Source organism: Echinops telfairi, unplaced genomic scaffold (genome assembly GCF_000313985.2).
Source record: "Echinops telfairi isolate 266 unplaced genomic scaffold, ASM31398v2 ScPeMD7_23;HRSCAF=83, whole genome shotgun sequence".
Taxonomy (NCBI): domain Eukaryota; kingdom Metazoa; phylum Chordata; class Mammalia; order Afrosoricida; family Tenrecidae; genus Echinops; species Echinops telfairi.
Window position 1 is genome coordinate 42,806,813 of NW_022103920.1, and position 12,186 is coordinate 42,818,998.

A 12,186-nucleotide genomic window follows, 5' to 3' on the forward strand; every position below is an offset into this window, starting at 1 on the left:
GTGGGAAGGAAGGGGAAAATGAGGAGCTGATGCCAACGTTCAAGTAGAAAGCAAATGTTTTGAGAATGATGATGGCAACAAATGTACAAATGTGCTTGACACAATGGATGTGTGTGTGGATTGTGTACAAGCCCCCAATAAAATGATTTTTTAAATGGAAAAAAAATAACCTATGGAACAATTCCATCATCTTTTAGTTCTATTTCCCAAAACCTTTTTGAAGCTCCCTCATGTGTGTGTGTGTGTGTGTGTGTAAAATCCACATATCTTAGGTAGTAGAGGTTTAAGAAAGCGTAAAATTGTTTTCTTGCTTTATGTTTTGTAGTGTTTTGTTGTATATATAAAATATATTATTAAATGTTTATCCAGCAGTGAAATTCTTAGTATAAATCTCTGTCATGGAAGCAAATAGCCCTGCAAGCGTGAGTAGACCTTTATTTTTTTAAATGACATAAGTGTATTGTTTGTCTCATTTTTGTATTACTTTTGATTTTTTATAAAATATTTTTACTAAATAGTCAAAGATGATTTAATAAAAGCATTTTTAATGCCAGCAACCTTAGTTGTATCAAAGGTAAAGCCTCATGGGCATTTTTAGCTTTTCCAGGTTTTCTTTATGCCAATTAAGGTTGATTCATCTACTGGAGGGCCTAGAATATTATACACTGTGCGGCACGTTGTTTGACTGATTGTCAAATTTCAGATAGATGCTGGCTGATCTTTTAGGCTGTTTGGCTGAATAACCACAGCAGTTGTCATTGTGAGTCTTACTCATATGTCTACACAAACTTAGACTTTAGACATGATCTTAAAATATTTAGAAAGTAGCTAGGGGCAGGGGAGAGAAATGTTTCTCTTATTTTGTGATAGCTAAGTCTGCAGAGTAAATGCTAAAACACTTTCACAAACATTAGCAAGAGCATACAGAATATTTTTAGAGTCAATGGTTGTATTGTTGGCCTGCGTTAGTAGACATAGTGGGGAGTTGAAATGAAGCTCTGCCCAGCCCTTTACAGTCTTTCTCCACCCACCCAATGATTGGTAAGATCAGCAGGAACTCGGACTTCTCATGACACAACATTGCTGTGTTTCAGGATAGGATAGCATAGGACAGGATCGGATAGTGAAACTTTCTAAACAGAATTGATAAAGCGATTTGCAATAATTGCAATTTGGTAGGCTGTTACATTCATTTTGATATTACTCCTTATCAAGAGCACATTAGCATAGATTCAGGTTTGGTTGTCGCAAATTACAGCCTTCTCTCCATTCCCCATCCCACCTCCAGCTCCAGCTCCACCTCCTCCTCCACCTCCTGTAGATAGGAAGCTCCAGGCTCCCAGGATGTCCAAGAGGAGAGTCTTGTGGGCAAACTCCTCTCTCACCCACTGGCCAGACCGGAAGCCTTTCTCAAGAACAGACCCAAATCCACCCAGAGCATAAGTTCGGAGATGAAAAGCCCTGAGTGGCTTTGATTTAGATATTTTCCCCAAATAAGTAGACTTTGGGTCAGAGATGACTCAGGCTCAGGACTCAGAAGGTCTCATTTTCAGAACCCTGTTTACCTCAAGAAAACCAGGGAATCTGAGGAGTGGTGGGCAACTTATAACACATATATTATCCAAACAATCAAACATGTATGTTTTAATGCATGCTTTGAACACTTATGTTCAAATATCTCAGAATTGCCATATCTGACTGCCTTGAAACACATGTCTGTTTACTGCACAATAAGAAGAGTCCGAGGCAAGTTATTAGAGGAACTATCGAGTCACAGTTTTCTAGAAGAGGGAGTGCCTAGGTGTTCATTCAGTCATGTATCAATTATGGCTCCCTTAAAAAGTACAAACTCTGGTTCAGAAAAGCTTTAGATATATATATTTAAATTTTGGCCACTTCAATTTTAGCCACTCCAACTGACTTAATTGTGGATGGTTTGGATCAATTTTTTCTTTTAAAAAAATCATTTTATTGGAGGCTCATATAATTCATCACAATCCATCCATCCATCCATTGTGTAAAGCACAGTTGTACATTCATTGCCCTCATCATTCTCAAAACATTTGCTCTCCACTTAAGCCCTTGGCATCAGCTCCTCATTCCCCCCCTCCCTCCCCACTCCCTTCTCCCTCATGAACCCTCAATAATTTACAAATTATTATTTTGTCATATCTTACACTGTCCGACATCTCCCCTCACCCATCCTTCTGCTGTCCGTCCCCCAGGGAGGAGGTTATATGTAGATCCTTGTAATCGGTTCTCCTTTTCTACCCCACCCTCCCTCCACCCTCCTGGTATCATCACTTTCAGCACTGGTCCTGAAGGGATCATCCGTCCTGGATTCTCTGTGTTTCCAGTTCCTATCTGTACCAGTGTACATCCTCTGGTCTAGCTGGATTTGCAAGGCAAAATTGGGATCATGCTAGTGGTGGGGGGTTGGGGGGAAGCATTTAGGAACCAGAGGAAAGTTGTATGTTTCATCGTTGGTACACTACACCTTGACTGGCTCATCTCCTCCCTGTGACCCTTCCCTAAGGGGATGTCCACTTGCCTACAGATGGGTTTGGGTCCCCACTCTGCACTCCCCCCTCATTCACAATGATAGGATTTTTTGTTCCTTGATGCCTAATACCTGATCCATTCAACATCTCGTGATCACACAAGCTGCTGTGCTTCTTCCATGTGGGCTTTGTTGCTTCTGAGCTAGATGGCTGCTTGTTTACCTTCAAGCCTTTAAGACCCCAGACATTATATCTTTTGATAGCCAGGCACCATCAGCGTTCTTCACCACATTTGCTTATGCACCCGCTTTGTCTTCGGTGATCTTGTCGGGAAAGTGAGCATCATGGAATGCCAGTTTAATAGAACAAAGTATTCTTGCATTGAGTGGAGGCCCAATGTCCATCTGCTACCTTAATTCTAAACCTATAATATATGCACATAGATCTATTTCCCCATCATCATATAAAAATATATTTACATATGTGCATGCCTTTATTTAGACCTCTATAAATGCCCTTTGCCTCCTAGCTCTTTTCTCTATTTCATTTGACTTTCCTCTTGTCCCACTATGATGCTCAGCCTTCATTTGGGTTTCAATAATTCCTCTCGGTTACATTGCCCTTGATTATGCCCTGCCAGGCCTCCTACACCCTCTTCACCACTGATTTGGATCACTTGTTGTTCCCTTGTCCCTGGGTTTGTTAACAGGCTTGGATCAATTTCTACTGCACTCTGTTCCAGAACTTTATTGCCACACAGACCCTTGGGGATGATACTGAATATAAAAACCAACTGATAAAATCGCAGCTCCCTTCTAGAATTTAAACTAGAAGGTAATGTCTCCTTTTTTCTGGATCAGATGAGCTCTCTTCGTTTCTCTCAGTGCCCTCATGCCCCACCACGTGCTTCTGGTCTCCTGGTGAGGAGGGCCCACTGGTCCTTCTCCACCATCAAAGCTTGGCTGTTTAGGTCCCATGTACTTAGGATTGAGCTCATGAATAATACTAAGTGACTTTGTTGCTCTCTTTGTAGTACTTCAAACTCAACAGCTACCCCTAATGCCTCCCAGTGATTAATATGAGGAGTTTCACGTTATTGAGTCTTGTAAGAATGAGTGTCCCTAAGCCTCCACGCATAGAGCTGGCCAACTGCTTAAACTCTGTTGCCGAAGAATCGTTTTGACCCATAGTGACCCCAGAGGGCAGAGTGCAACTGCCCATCAGGTTGTCAAGCTGTACATTTTTATGGAAGAGCACGGCGGCAGCGCCTTTTCCTGACAGTGGGTTTGAGCTGCTGACCTTTTGCTTGGCATCCAAGTGCTCAACCCCTATACCACTAGGGCTCCTTGGAGAGTGATTAGACCCTCCCAAGACCAGCTATTACCGGAACCACTAGCTCTGGCAAGTCTTCCAGTTTTCGGCTCCTTTGTCTCCTGGGTTCCTCTGCAGATGTGTGAAGATTTAAATGTCTTCTGCCAGATTCTCTTTGGGCTATCCCTGGAAAGAAAGGGTTTGCCTTCCTGACACCACCACTCCTTTTGGACTCTGGTTCTGGGCATTCTGATGCCAGCTGGCCAGGGGCCGAGAGTAACTTTCACAATGTTCCCTAGTCCTGGACAGTGAAAAAGAGCCTAGGCTGACCTGCAACCGGCCCGGCCGCCTGCCAACTGTGGCTCGGTCCAAGCTATAAAACTAAACCGGGACTTCCTCATCTAGAAAAGGCAGATCAAATACTTGCCTAGGAGAGATCTTGTAAAAATTAGTAATAAAGTATTTGTCATGTGCCATTGTTTGTGCTTAGGGAATTTGTGCAAGTCCCTAATAAGACCGGTTGTTGAGCTTTGTAGGGGCATCTTGATATAAGAAATCACAATGTTTCCAACTCAGTGTGAAAAGGGGGGAGAAAAGGTACGTCACTAAGAATAGATCTATATTTATTTTTACTTTATTTTCCTCTATATGTAGGGTTTAGTCAGCTGTTGAAATGTAAATGGACAGGGTCAGGGATTTAAAATGTCCAAGTATTCCTCTGTCTTCTAGTGATCTGTGAGAGATTTTTACCCTAGAAACCTAAATTATGTGACTTCTCTTGGGCACGTCCACCCCTCTCAGCAATGCTTCTGATTACTTCCTGTTTGTTTTCGTTTCGTCCCAAATCCTGACCCTGAATCTTAATTTCACTTTATTTTATGCCCCTTGACATATGAGTTTAGCGACGACACTCAGATGGACACTCAGCATTCCATCTTCGCACCAGACTCCGGTCTGACTCTCATTTTGGACCTGGTGCTTGGGACATGCCCTTTCTGGTCTAGCTGAAAGGGGTTTTGCAAGGATTAAGCGTGACTGAGAATTTGGGGCTTATCAAGATCTCATTTGGGAATGTGCAGGAGGCAGATATGGAAATAGATTCAATAAATCAACAGACTCCCTGGAAAGATCAAGGGGGAGGAAGATAGTCCATGACAATGAAGCCTCTGTGGCTCCATTTGGGTCATGTCTGGGCATCTACAGACTTACATCCAAACTTACAGGTAAAAATGGACCAAGTTTTTATTATTGGTATTTTCGAAAGCAGTAAAAAACAAAAACAAACAAACAAAAAACCCCCAAAAAGCACTTATACAGCACGTTATGACATATTTACGGCATCCTTAGGACCCAGCTCCTGCAGGCCGCCGGTGTGGACTGGAAGGGCTGGGGGCGGTGGAGGCAGGGGTGCTGCTCCACAGACAGGCAAGCAGGCGAGTGTTCTCTTAATGACTGCGGTCGTCACAATCACAATAATAGGAAGTAGAGAAACCCGCCTTGAGCCAGACGACCCTGCATCCGTCTGCAACTGGGGGAGTTCATCAGAATGTAAACACGAGAGTTCCTGACACTAGCATAGCAAACTACAAAAGTCGTTTTGGCCAGAACCACGTGGAAGCTACCCCACGATAGTGATCCTCACACTTTGTTTCTTTGCCACGTGATCCCTGTGGATCATCTCCCAGTCCTCTTCCTCCGCGTCCTGGTCGAAGGTCTCCGGGTACGCAGGCAACTTGTCCTTGGGGCACTCCTCATAGTAGCTCCGAACGTATTTCCCCACAGCCCACCCTTTGTACTCTTCCGGTGATTTGCACTCCAGGCCGTTATAGTGGACGTTGTAGTGGTGCTTCAGCCAGTAGTAGAGGTAGTGGATGTTGTAGTCACATCTCCACGGGTTATCTCGGAGCCACAAGAGTTTCAAGAAATACACGTCTTCCAGGACGCCGTAGTCAAAGTCTTGCAAACGGTTGTTGGATAAGTCTAGCTCTTCTAGATGCGTAAGCCCCGAGAAAGCAGCTAGAAGCAGAAAATAGTTATTAAACCAATGAGTGCTTTCAGTGCAACCGCATGGGGTATACACGTCTAAAGGCAACACTCCGACCTAACGGCTTTACTCAAAGTTTTTCCTTTGTTTAGATTGACTACAATATTTTCTTTGAAAATTCAGTTTTAACTTAGCTGAGAAAATGTGTTTTATGTTCACGTTCATCTTAAAAATCTCATGGATGGATTGTGTAAGAGTTGTATGAGCCCCCAATAAAATGATTTTTTAAAAGTCTCACTGGGAAGATGCCCCAAGAAAAAGGCAAAAGCTAGAGACAATGTTTCCAATGTAAGACATAATGAGCACATTTTAAAAAATGAAGAATGTGCCTCATGGAGATTTGCCAGCTCTCTGGGATAGATATCAGTAAACTCTGGAAATGCCCAGAAAACAGCTTTGTCCCAGTTTGGGGGTGGGACGTATATTCCTGTGGAGTCTAACAACACACAATTTATGCCAATGTTTTGAAACATCTGGATGTGTTTCAGCAAGTTATGGTAGCTATCAACTTTGGATCCATGTGTGTTGAATTCTGCTCAAGGACAGATGATTCAAACCCACATTCAAACAGATACAAGGGAACCACAGGAAGCCCTTTCTTCCTTCAAATGCAAAGAAATCTAAGCTTTGATGCTCCCTATCACTGGTGATGTGGCCCAAACAGATCCTCCAGAATTTATGTGTCAATACTGAATCACATCAAATATTTGGTTTGTACAGGCACCCAACATACAGTCACCCCCGACTTGCTCACCGAACGTTAATGTTGTGTACATTTGTCTGCACTTTGAAAGGAGCAGACCCACCCGTGCAGGCAGCAGATTCTTCATCACATATGCCTTACCAGCCACGTGTGCTGCTTTTAACTCACGGAGGAGGCACCATGTCTTTTCTTGCACTGACGTAAGACCCCGTGAGAACCATGGGCACCTGTTGTTCCAGTTTACCTACACAGTTGACTTAAAGACCACATTTAGGATCGGGTCTCATTTAGAACCCAGGGACTGCCTATATTTAAAATATGTTTCTGATTACTGTTTAAAAATACCCTGTTAGAGCACACAGTGGCCTTATATTGCATTTGGAAAATGTGTTCTCATATGAATATCATTAACAGTTTTCAAATAACTTTTCAAGATAAAACTCATACTTCCCTTTAAATGAGCATTTTATAAAAAAAATTGTGGGGCATATCACTGGCTTGAGGGTTGGGGCGCTAGTGGGTATGGCTAAAGGCCAGTATGAGTGTGATGGTTCTGATTAGACTTCTGAGTGTGTGTGTGTGTGTTGCTAAAACTCTGAGTCAATGGTCTTACAAATTACTTCCTTAAATCAAGGCAGCCTTTCAGATTGGAAGCATGTGTAAGCCTTCCTAGATTTTATTTTCAGAAACTTTAGAGTTGTTCCTTCAGCCATATGTAGCCTGGCATGTGGGAAAGCTAGTTTTCAATCCGTTCCTTAAAGGAGATAACCCCTCAGCAGGGTGTCCTCTGACCCTCTCTGCCACGATGTCTGGCATTTCACTCTGCTGTTACGTAAGCCTAGTAAAGACCGGTACTCTCATTGCATTTGTAAAACTAGCAACCTAAAGTGTTTGAGTCAGCCTACTTTGGGAGAGTGTTTCATCTCACAAACCCTGAAATGTAAAGGTCTTTTGTTTTCAACCCCCTTCAGGTCAGTTATGTTACTGTAGTTCAGTGCTGAGATGCTGTTTGTTCCAAATGAGGGCACGAAGCTAGCTGCTTGGCTTCTGGTAGGTGTCCACCGAGTCTTTGCGAGTGTCGAAAACGCTTTTGTGAGCCCTGGGGGTGTCGTGGTAAGCACTTGGCTACTAAGTGAAGGCCATTGGCTGTTTTTCAGGGGAAAGATTAATAGCCCTGAACCCCCAGGCGGCAGTTCTACCATTGTAGAGGGTAGCTAAGAGTCCCAATCGGCTCAACACCAGTAGGAGGGACTCATAACAGAGAGCACATTAGGTGTCAATGTGGAAAACACACAGATGTAAGACTAAAACATCTCCAGGAGATCTCAAGGATGGAAAATCACCGTGGAATCCTGTAACTTTGGGAAACTTATAAATGATGATGGAAAAACATCACCAGAAGTAAACAAACCATTGCAGGTGGTGGTGGTGGTGGTGGAGTGGCCACATGTGGGCTTGCTAACTGCTAAACTGCAAGCAGTTTGAAACCACCAGCCAGCTCCAAGGGAGAAAGATGAGGCTTTCTACTCCCGTAAAGAGTTAGTCTGAGTCTCGGAAACTCACTGGGACAGTTCTGCCCTGTCCCATAGAGGCTCTCTGAGTCATCAGTGCCTTGGCGGCAGTGAGTTTTTGTTTATTTAACCCCTCAAATTGTCTTCTCTAGTTCTTTTAATAGTTTTCTTCACATTGTTACAGTAATCCTCAGCCCTGGAGATCCAGTGGGTTTTCTTCATTTGTCAGGGTCATCTTTGCCAGAGGACCTACTGCTAAATGGAGAAGGGATTTGAAAGGTGGAAAAAAGACCTGTTTTTAAGCTGGCAGTAGATAAGTATGCCTAGTTCTGAGTTGAACATTTTAAAATTTAAATTTATGAAGCTGTATCAAATTTGCATTAGACAGATTGGGGCTTAATGAATGATAAAGAGAACATTGGATCTAAATGTACATCTAAAATTATTATACTTGTCATGCATTACTGATTGCTAGCTGCATATCTTTCCTCTCTTCAGCTGTTCAGAAAAAGTTTAACTCCTTGGGCTGATTGTCATGTATGAAATACTATATTTCTTAAAAGACACTTGTATCCTATATTTCATAAAACAGAATTTTGGTGCAGTGAGGAATATTTTCATCCATATGAGCAACATGACAGGAGCTAGGTTTCAGGGAATTGTATCTTTAGAAATTACTGGGGAAATCCAGATGAAAGAAAATGTCAGACTGAGTGGCAACGTGGCATTAAGCAAGAAAGAAGAGATGCTGGGTATGTAATTACCTAGATCCTCTAGTCATGAAACAATACTATTAAATCAAATATCTACTGTGGGAACTTGCAAAATCGAAAAGTTAGGATCCCGTTTAAGTTACCAGGTGAAATACACCGTGTATGTAAACTATTGTACTGTGATTTCATTGTCCCCAAAGGATCAATACACTGTGTGAGAAATGTCCCCAGTAGAAAACAACAACAACAACAACAACATCATTTTGGCGCAAAGTGCTCTTGAGTGATAAAGTTCTAAATTAAAACTTCATGTTTCATTTGAACTCATACTTTAAAAATCATTTACTAAAAAAACAAAAAACAAAAACAAAAAAAACTCCAAACACAAAAGCCCTAAGCTACGCTGGCAGTGTTGCCATCTTAAAACTCAGAGAACCTTGGTCACCTAGAGGGGCCCCGTCAGTGGAACTTACCAGGATCTATGAATTCGATGCCATTGCTGCTGAGATTTAATTTCTTTAGCTCGTGAACATCCTCAAATTCCTTGGGTCGGAGTTGGTGGATTTTATTGTATGATAAGTCAAGTTTAACAATGTATGGTGGGATACTCTTTGGAACTTTCTTCAAGTCTGGAAAAAATAATAAGGCCGGTGTTATCCTGCTCTTCTTTCACCCTTTTCTCCAGACTGGCACAACTGTGGGGTTGCAGAGTCAGCTCTTAAAGAGACAAGGGAAAGGGCTACTAAATCCAAAGAAGGAGCTTGGCGTGAACAAGGTTGTTATTCTTAGCTGCCCTTTAGTCACAGGGACCCTTTGTGCAAGGGAACTAAGCACTGTGTGGTCCTGCGCCACCCTTCTTAATGGCCACAGATTGGACTGCTGTCACTGGCTGATTTCTGGATTTACTAATTCCATTAGATCCCAGTGTACCAGAGACATCAAGCCTACAAAACAACCCAAGCTACAGCCAACGAGTCGATTCCAACACAGAGTAGAACTTCCCTGTAGGTTCCAAAGCTGTCACTTTTACTGGGCAGACTGCCCCATCTTTCTTTCATGGAGTGGTTGGTAGACTTGACCTTTTGGTGACATCTGAATGACGCACCAGTGTGCCATCGGGGTTCCTTGCATCAGGCGTAGAGGAGGGAGAACACTCTTTCAGAGCTGTTCAGAAACTTCCTAGCAATAGTGCTAAGGATCCACCAGTCCCACAGCTCCACTTGCTCTGAGGCACTAGATGAGGAGGTGGCTCAGTCCTCGAGACCCGTTCGAATCACCTGCAAAGCTCTGGACGGTGACATCTTTGCTGCTTTCACTTCCAAGAGGTCTTCTGCAGGTGATGTGCCCAATGCAGGGCTTTCTCACCTCCTGCTTCCATGGGCACAGCTACTGCATCCACGTACAAAGAAACCCCTGACAACTCAATATATCCTTTGTTTATGATGATGGTGCTTATTGGTCCGGTCTTGATTTAATTTTCCTTTACTTTATGCTGAGGACTAAAGATGACAGCCTTGGAGAATGTATGGGGCAGTTCTACTCTGCCTTACAAGGTTGCTGTGTGTTGGAATCCCCTTGGCAGCCGTGGCCTGTTCTGACTGGTGGCATCTGTGAACCCTGTGGGACAGTGGTTAGGTGTTCAGCTGCTGATTAGAAACCTTGGCAATTGAGTTTCCCAGCGGGTCCGTGGAAGAAAGATGTAGTAATCTGCTTCCATACAGGATGGCAGCATTGGAACTCATAGGGGCAGTGAGTCTCAATAGACTCAGTGCAAACAGCTTTTGTTGCACAATCATTCTATTCCTCTCCTCAGACTCCTTTCTATCTGCCCACAAATAAACTCACTTACCTGCTGTCCCAAATGGTTAAGCGCTTGGGTGCTAACCACAAGCTTGGTGGTTCAAACCCACCCAGGAGCTCTGCAGGAGAACAAAACACCTACCAGCTTCTAGAAAGACTGCAATCTAGGTCAGTTATGGGGCAGTTCTCCTCTGTTCCATAGGGTTGCTGACTCAGAATACCTCGAGGACACCACCAGCACCACCAACATATGTTCATTCTAAAAAGCAAAATATTCCTGACTTTGATGACCCCTAAATGATTACCTTATTTCTTCTCTCCTGGAATGCAAACCTTAAAGAAAGACTAGATCGTACACGCTGCCCCTCTTTCCACTCTGTCCACTTATGCTCTGAATTCTTGGGACTTAGTGTATACTCCATCACTCTCTGGCTCTTCCTGGGGACAGCAGTAACTGAATTCCTTGGTGGCAATAACAATCAGAATGCAGTTACTATATGGAGGCAGGAAATACATACCCATGGATGAGGAGTCCATGTCACAGATGAATGGGGATCAAAATCTGCGATTCAATGATAGCTAACAACAACAACAACAACAAATACTTTACTGCTACATTTCTTTAAATCATATACAAAATTTTAAAATGTCAAGTGTGTTTATTTTACATTTTATTGTAATATTATCATTTCCTCATAATCTTTAGCAAAATATTCTAAAACGATTTTATTCAGTCTTAATTAGAGCAAGTAAAGTCCATGAAGAAAAATAAAAGTCCTTATGGGAAAAAAAAACATCAATCATATGTCAGTTTGCTGGACCATCATGGCTTCTATGTTGCTATGATGCTATGCCAATAGTATTTCAAATGCCAACAGGCTCACCCAGGGTGGATGGGTTTTCATGGAGCATCCCGACTAAGACAGACTAGGAAGAAGGTGCTGGCAGTCTATTTCTGAAAACAGACGAACAAACCTGTGCACTGAAAACCTACGAAGAGCAGTGAACGCTGCCAGAGAGGGCGCCACGCAGGCTGGAAAGTATTCAAAATAGAACCAGGAAGTGCTGCTTCCTCAAAATAGATTTGACCTTAATGATGTAGATTGAATAAAGCTTTTGCGACCTTCATTTGTGATGTGCATGACTCAAAGTGAGAAGAAACATTGATCATTGGAACCTGGGATGTTTGAAGCATGAATCTAGGACAACTGAAAGTCATCCACGTTAAATGGAACACATAAAGAACAATACCCTAGGCATTCCATCCAATCTACACCCACTGTCATGGGATCAATTCCTACTCATAGTGACCCTATGCACTCATCTTTCTCCTTCAGACTAACTGTTGGGTTTTAACTGCCATCCTGGTAGTGAGCAGTCTAACACCTAACCCATAGTACCCAAATGGCCATTTTGTGTCAGACAATCACGGTCTACTATACTTAAAATGACAAATTTAAGAGGAACGTCATCACATTCTTGGTCAAAAAGAACATTTCAGGACACCATCCTGAAGTATAATGCTGTCAGAAATATGGTATGCATACAAGGATGATCATCAATACTACTATTATTGAAATTGATGCACCAGCCACTCAAGCCC

General features: G+C 42.8%; 2 protein-coding genes across 4 annotated transcripts in view; one reads left to right on the plus strand and one right to left on the minus strand.

Annotated features, from left to right (window-relative positions):
- The window catches only part of FBXL13 (F-box and leucine rich repeat protein 13), a 260,497-nt gene that overhangs the window by 112,333 nt on the left and 135,978 nt on the right, over positions 1–12,186 (plus strand). The window lies entirely within an intron of this gene.
- The window catches only part of LRRC17 (leucine rich repeat containing 17), a 45,834-nt gene continuing 38,684 nt past the window's right edge, over positions 5,037–12,186 (minus strand). For all 3 annotated transcript variants that reach the window (XM_045289028.1, XM_004702614.2, XM_045289029.1), the window contains exons 3-4: positions 9,257–9,412; positions 5,037–5,828 (exon numbers count right to left, since the gene is read on the minus strand). In XM_045289028.1, coding sequence (XP_045144963.1) covers positions 5,431–5,828; positions 9,257–9,412 — 554 coding nt within the window. In that variant the 3' untranslated portion in view covers positions 5,037–5,430. The remainder of the gene's footprint in view (positions 5,829–9,256; positions 9,413–12,186) is intronic.